Genomic DNA, 6968 nt, shown 5'->3' with positions numbered 1-6968 from the left:
TGTCTGCTTCCTCTGGGCTGCTCTGGGAGGTGAGCAGCTCTAGCCAGACACATCCCTGAAAGCTAAAGGACATTTCCCTCAGAGCAACAATTGTGGTTGATGATCTTCCCCAATGGACTTACCCCATGCACACCCTTATCAGCATTTGCTGTTCTCCACATGACACCATCCATGCAGCTGGGACCTCCCCAAACAACCACCTTGATTAAATCCAAAGAACTCAGAGCCCAAAAAAAAAAAACCCAAGTCTTTATTCAAATACAAAAAGGCAGTTGCATAGAAGTGTACAGGTACATTTCTAATTAAAAGGTGCTTTTACAGTAAAAGCCAGAGCAGGATTTTGCCACTTCAGCCAAAGCAGGCAGCTTGCAACATTCCCCCCAGACTAGGAAGCAGGATCCTCTGCCCAGGCAGGATGTGTCCCCAACACTAAGCCAGGCACTTATTCAGCTTCACTCATTGATAAACAGCAGTGTGATAAAGCTCGAGACACCCATGCTAGAGAAGTGCACTATGAGCACAGAGACTATGCAAGCAGGAAAGTTATAATAGGTCAAACAGTAGCATTGAGGTTCAGGATGATCCTTTGGCACCTCCAGGCACTCAGGACCAGTTTAGCCTGATGACAGAAGGTTTGTATTTCATCTGAGGTTTGACTTCATTAAGAACAAACTGCAGTTTCTTAATACTCATCCTCATCAGCCTCATCTTCTCCATCTGCCGAGTCCCTTCCGACCTCCTCATAATCCTTCTCCAGGGCAGCCAGGTCCTCCCTGGCCTCCGAGAACTCCCCCTCCTCCATGCCCTCCCCCACGTACCAGTGCACAAAGGCTCGCTTGGCGTACATCAGGTCAAACTTGTGGTCCAGGCGGGCCCACGCCTCCGCGATGGCCGTGGTGTTGCTCAGCATGCAGACAGCCCGCTGCACCTTGGCCAGGTCTCCCCCAGGCACCACCGTGGGAGGCTGGTAGTTGATACCCACCTTGAAACCCGTGGGGCACCAGTCCACAAACTGGATCGACCGGCGCGTTTTGATGGCTGCAATGGCCGCGTTCACATCCTTGGGCACCACGTCACCCCGGTAGAGCAGGCAGCACGCCATGTACTTGCCACCGGCCCATTTCACCATCTGGTTGGAGAACTCAAAGCAAACGTTGGTGATCTCAGGCACCGACAGCTGCTCGTGGTAGGCTTTCTCTGCCGAGATGATGGGTGCGTAGGTCGTGAGCGGGAAGTGTATCCGCGGGTAAGGCACCAAGTTGGTCTGGAATTCTATCAGGTCAACATTCAGAGCACCATTAAATCTCAAGGAGGCGGTGACCGATGAGACAATCTGCCCAATGAGCCTATTGAGGTTGGTGTAGGTGGGACGCTCGATGTCCAGGTTGCGGTTGCAGATATCATAGATGGCTTCATTGTCCACCATGAAGGAGCAGTCCGAGTGCTCCAGGGTGGTGTGGGTGGTGAGGATGGAGTTGTAGGGCTCCACCACTGCTGTGGAGACCCGTGGGGCTGGGTACACTGAGAACTCCAGCTTGGACTTCTTGCTGTACTCCACGGAGAGCCGCTCCATGAGGAGGGAGGTGAACCCAGAGCCTGTGCCTCCCCCAAAGCTGTGGAAGACCAGGAACCCTTGGAGTCCACTGCACTGGTCAGCCTGCAGCAGAATAATGTATATTTACTTCTCTCTGTTAAGGACTGGAATAACTTATCCCAAATAATACATTTCTTTTTTAAATAATAAATTCTGCTTAGGGCATTTACTGGCCAGAATGCACCTAATTTCTAGAGTGGATTCACTCAGTATGTCACCCTACTGAGCATCTTAAGCACACGTCTTAATCAGTTGTGGCATTCTTGGCAAATTGCTAAATTATCAGCTCAATGCATACCTCAGCACCTGAGATGGGAAACAGGGTAGCATGTGGGTCCAAGAACCTTAGGAGACATCTCAAAAACATTTCATTGTCGGGCATCCACATACATTGTTACACTCCTATCAAATGTGGAGTTTGGTCTTCCCAGCCTGGCTATCAATTACTCATTCAGAATTAATCTCCACAATTGCACAACCAGGGTGGGGCTTCCTTGTGGTCAAAAGTCCTTCTCTTCTGTCTCTTCAGTCCAGTGTTGTCACCTAATAGATGTATGACGTGCAATGACACTTGTTTTTTTGGCAAATATGCAGGTTCAGATGGCCCCTTGCTTTACTGAGCCCCGAACCCAGTCACAGCAGCTCTTGAGCTCACATAAAGGGGTTTTTCTTATAAAATTTTTACCCCAAACCTTAATTGCGTTGCCCATGGGGTGTTATTTTAAGGGAAAGATTGTCTTTCCTCTTACCATTTTACGAATTCTGCTGAGGACGGTGTCTATAATCTCCTTTCCGATGGTATAGTGGCCACGGGCATAGTTGTTGGCAGCATCTTCCTTGCCACTGATGAGCTGCTCTGGGTGGAAGAGCGCATGGTAGGTCCCAGTCCTGATCTCATCTACACAAGGAGGAGCAGTCATGGAGAGCAGCACAAAGTTAGAAGTTCTAGACATCAGTGTGACAAAGTAAAACACAAAGCAACTCTACCAGGAGCCCATGGCACGGTTAGTTCAGACTGGGAATAATGGAAAGGGTAAGAATAACCCTGTCCAGGGTAATTTGTCAGCCTCCTACTATACCTCCTCCACCTTCACCCAGCAGCCACCTTGACATCCTAATGTAATTTGGCTTAAAGAGTTAGGACACTGTTTATGTTTCCGACATTATTATAGGATTATATTTGCCATATGCAGGTTGTGTTTCTGCTTGTTGCAAAGCATCTTGAAGTGGCTGGAAGCACTACGTCCATCCTCTGCTCTCCAGCAGAGTGAAGATGAGACAGAGTGCCTCCAGTGTTGACATTTCTGCTAGATGTATCTGACCCAGCTTCGGGCACCTTATGAAGACGGGCATTAGGAGCAGTTTCTCTAGGCTCCATGCAGTCAATGAGGTTGGAGATACCTCCAACGGGTATTTAAACCCACGCAGTCTCAATAGCAGATATATTTCATGTTCTACTGGCTCCTTCACTAGGTTCCCAATTTAGTACCTTGATAAGGTGCCTAAAAATTAAGTGGAACCAAAACAAATGTCTACATTCCTTCCATTAGATGAAATAATGAGTCACACATCCTAGATGGTAAAATAGGAGTAAACACCCAGGAGAAGCCTAGAAGGCAGAAGTAGGTAGATGGATGTAGGTGGTTGGGAATCACTTCCACCAGTTGAGTAAAAAAAAAAAAAATAATAATAATTTCTCTAGGAAGGTACTCCAAATCAAAGTGCCATGGTTGAGTCAAATGCCCAGAGATCACTAAAGGAGCTGAGGCTGGAAGGGGAAGCAGCAAGCTTGCAGCAGCAGGACACCCAGCTTCTGCAGAACCATGAAATATGTACCACCCATCTGCCCAAAGAGACATCACAGGTGGCATTGAAACCAGATGTGCCACGTCAGGACATAGGATGGTGTAATCCAGTTCAGAGCCACTGAGGTTAACAAACCCACTCCACTGTACATCCACTGAGGATCCTGCTCAAGACAGCAGGTCTCTTCAACAGAGGGATCAACTAAAGAAAAGTCAGTGTAGTAAGAGCAATGGGTTTATCACTCCCAGGTCTATCTGGAAATGAAAACTGTCTCCTGACTTTTTACAAGGGCATGTAGCAACAGGACAGGGAGTAATGGATTTAAACTGGAAGTGGGCAGATTTAGACTAGCTAGATATTAGAAAGAAATTCTTTATGGTGAGGGTGGTGAGGCAGTGGCTCAGGGTGCCCAGAGAAGCTGTGGATGCCCCATCCCTGGAGGGGTTCAAGGCCAGGCTGGATGAGGCTTTGGGCAACCTGGGCTAGTGGGAGGTGTCCCTGCCCATGGCAGGGGGGGGTGGAAGCAGATGGTCTTTAAGGTCCCTTCCAACCCAAACCATTCTGTGATTCTATTATTCTGATGGCTGGAGACATTTTACTAGAGCAGAGGAGTAGGAACTGCTGGGCAACATAGGCAGCAACACAAGCCCCAGGTAAGAAGGGTCAGGAGTCATGATAAAAAAATGCCACAACACCCAACTGCCCCACTATTACCGATGACAGTGGGCTCCAAGTCTATGAACACTGCCCGGGGCACGTGCTTCCCAGACGCTGTCTCACAGAAGAAGGTCTCGAAAGAAGAATCCACTTGGTCGGACTTCGGCTCCGTAGGTTTCACCTGCTTGGGTCCAGGAATGGTCCCATCCGCTTGGATCCCGTGCTCCAGGCAGTACAGTTCCCAGCAAGCGTTGCCCATCTGCACGCCAGCCTGCCCGATGTGGATGGAAATGCACTCCCTCTGCAAGGGGAAACGGCTTTTTAAGGAGATTTTTTAGACATCCTGTGACTTAGCCCTAGCCCCCACGGTTCTCGTTCGAACCATTTGCTGCTGCGGATGATTAGGGAAACAGGCAGCTTCCGCCCACCGCTGGGAGTTGGAGCGAGGATCAAACCACGATCTGCAGGGCAGCTGGACACAGCCGAGCCGCACACCCAGCATCCTTAGGAAGGGCTCCCCCAGCCCAGAGGGGGAGGAAGGAAGGAGGTGATGGGTTTCATGCTGGGGCAGGAAGCAGCTGAGCAGCGCTGGCTCTTTGCTCAATGCTCAACTGGCCCTGGGTTGTCAATCCCCTCGGTCCCAGAGCAGTGGGGCATCAGGGACAACATCTCCAGTCTCCTGGATCCAAAAAAAAAAAAAAGCTCTGCACCAAGCAAGGAGAAAACAAACTTGGGAAACCCACAGCCAAGCTGGGAGACACAGCAGGAAATGAGACTGGAGGAAACCAGCAGATGCCCGAGGCCAGAACAAGGGCAGGCTGACACCCAGGGAGAGGCTCAGAGTCCTGATTTAACCAGGTCACTTTCCAGGAGCCTCTAACTACCTCCAGGCCAGTTTTGGAGGCATCTTCCAGAGACTCTCTGGGGACTTTTGATGGTTATGTGCTTCCTTGGGTAATTGGCATCTCTGCTGTTTCCACCACCCCAAGATCAAAGCGTTGCCGCAGCGATGACAGAAGCTCATGTCCCAGCGCCCAAGCAGAGATTTCCAATTACTAAGATGCACAGCATGGAAAATTGCAGCTTCCCAAGGGATCACCGTGAAAGGGAGCTGGTGATCCCACCTGGGGATGGCAAGCAGTGCCACTGATCTGACAGGCTGAGAGAGCTGGGGGTGTGCAGCCTGGAGAAGAGAAGGCTCCAGGGAGACCTTCCAGCACCTTCCAGTGCTGAAAGGGGGCTACAGGAGAGCTGGGGGGGCTCTGGGTCAGGGGGTGCAGGGACAGGACAAGGGGAACGGGTTTGAGCTGGAAGAGGGGAGATGGAGATGAGATCTTGGGAAGAAATGTTTTCCTGTGCGGGGGGTGAGGCAGTGGCCCAGGGTGCCCAGAGAAGCTGTGGATGCCCCATCCCTGGAGGGGTTCAAGGCCAGGCTGGATGAGGCTTTGGGCAACCTGGGCTAGTGGGAGGTGTCCCTGCCCATGGCAGGGGGTAGGACTCGATGATCTTTAAGGTCCTTTCTAACCCAAACCATTTGTAATTCCTTGATCCTATCTGACCATCCTGCCAGAAGTACCCTGTCCCTTGAAAGTCACTTGAAAGTGATGCTGGGACAGTCCTGAGCACCAACCACTTGTGGCAATAGCCATCAGGAGAGGATGCAATGCAATTTCTTCCCCTCTTAGTCTCCAAGAACAGATGTGCCAAGATCAAACAACTCCAACAGCCACCACATGTCCAGGTCATCCACCCAAAATCTAGACACCAACTGGATGAATGTTCCTGGTACCGCAGAAGGACACCAACCCCTTTACCCACAGCTGGCTAAACACCGCTTAATCCAGGTCTGGGCTGAGACTGCCACTTCTTCTGGGTGTGGAGGCTGGGTTTAAGTCCTCCCTCACCCAGTTGATATTTGCACTATGTGGGAAATGCTGGCTGCCATTTGCCCATCCCTCGGAGCAAGATGGTTGCAATAGCTCCTCACCACAGTTTGTAAGGGTCAGAGCCACCGCCGCTTCACCAGCGCGAGCTGGGACAGCTGCTCCGCTCACTATCCTCTCCCAGCTCCCCAGTCCCAGCACCTGCTTCAAGGAAGCGCTAGTATTTCCAGCCCAGAGCATAGGGAATAGGACCCAAAAAAAGAAAAAAAAAATAAGGAAAAAAAAAATGTGGGGCCTGCTAGAAGGGAGAAAGTGCAGATTTTTTTTCTGCCTTCAAATAAGTCAGAAGCTTTTTTTGAGATCCCAGATTTCCCATCTTTACATTAAGATGAGCTGCATTTTTACAGACTCTGGCTATAGGCAGCCTATTGTTGTCCAGCTGATTTTCCCATTGGAAATGGCATGTAAATGTTTAACTCTTTTGTAGCCAAGACAGACTCTAGAAGTCAACAGATAAAAGGAAAAAAGTTCAAAAGCTGGCTCACTACAAGTTACTTTGAAGTTTTCTTCCCTTTGCAACATGCCAAGGGACACCAGCAGATTTTCCAGCAACTTTTTTTTTGTGTTCACAACAAGGTGACAGTTGTGTTATTCTTTACACAAAGTTTCAGCCAGATCAGGCAGCGCTGGTGAGAGTCGCAGGTTTTTTTAGTAACCAGCTCAATCCCCTGCAGTTTCACAGCTGCAAACTCTTTAGAGCAAAAATTGAATTAAAAAAAACTGGACTGAAGGAGGACTTTATTCATTTAATATCTAATCCCAAGGGTTTGTAGCAGACAAAGGCAACATGGCAGCTCACTCCTAAAGGAAAAAAAAAAAAAACCTAAAGGTTTCTGCAAGTTGCATTAATTCCCTGTGGCAGTGCAAGAGTTGGAGTGTTAAACTCAGGGAAAAATGCCAGAAGTGTCAAACTTTACATTTTCATCTATCATATAGTTGGGTATCGAGATACGCTGTTTTTCCCCCCC

General features: G+C 49.4%; 1 protein-coding gene across 2 annotated transcripts in view; it reads right to left on the bottom strand.

Moving 5' to 3' along the window:
* Window positions 1-234: 234 nt before the first annotated feature.
* The window catches only part of TUBAL3 (tubulin, alpha-like 3), a 7136-nt gene continuing 402 nt past the window's right edge, over window positions 235-6968 (bottom strand). The window contains exons 1-4 of one of the 2 annotated variants that reach the window (XM_010080361.1): window positions 5653-5667; window positions 4115-4358; window positions 2344-2492; window positions 235-1657 (exon numbers count right to left, since the gene is read on the bottom strand). In XM_010080361.1, the coding sequence (XP_010078663.1) occupies window positions 683-1657; window positions 2344-2492; window positions 4115-4316 (1326 nt within the window). In that variant the 5' untranslated portion in view covers window positions 4317-4358; window positions 5653-5667 and the 3' untranslated portion in view covers window positions 235-682. Of the gene's footprint in view, window positions 1658-2343; window positions 2493-4114; window positions 4359-5652; window positions 5668-6968 lie in introns of those variants that run through there. The other variant, XM_010080360.1, reaches the window with a different exon arrangement.

Source organism: Pterocles gutturalis, unplaced genomic scaffold, assembly GCF_000699245.1.
Source record: "Pterocles gutturalis isolate BGI_N339 unplaced genomic scaffold, ASM69924v1 scaffold11284, whole genome shotgun sequence".
Classification (NCBI taxonomy): domain Eukaryota; kingdom Metazoa; phylum Chordata; class Aves; order Pterocliformes; family Pteroclidae; genus Pterocles; species Pterocles gutturalis.
Note: the sequence above shows the minus strand (reverse complement) of the source record. Positions and strands in the feature narration are given on the sequence as shown.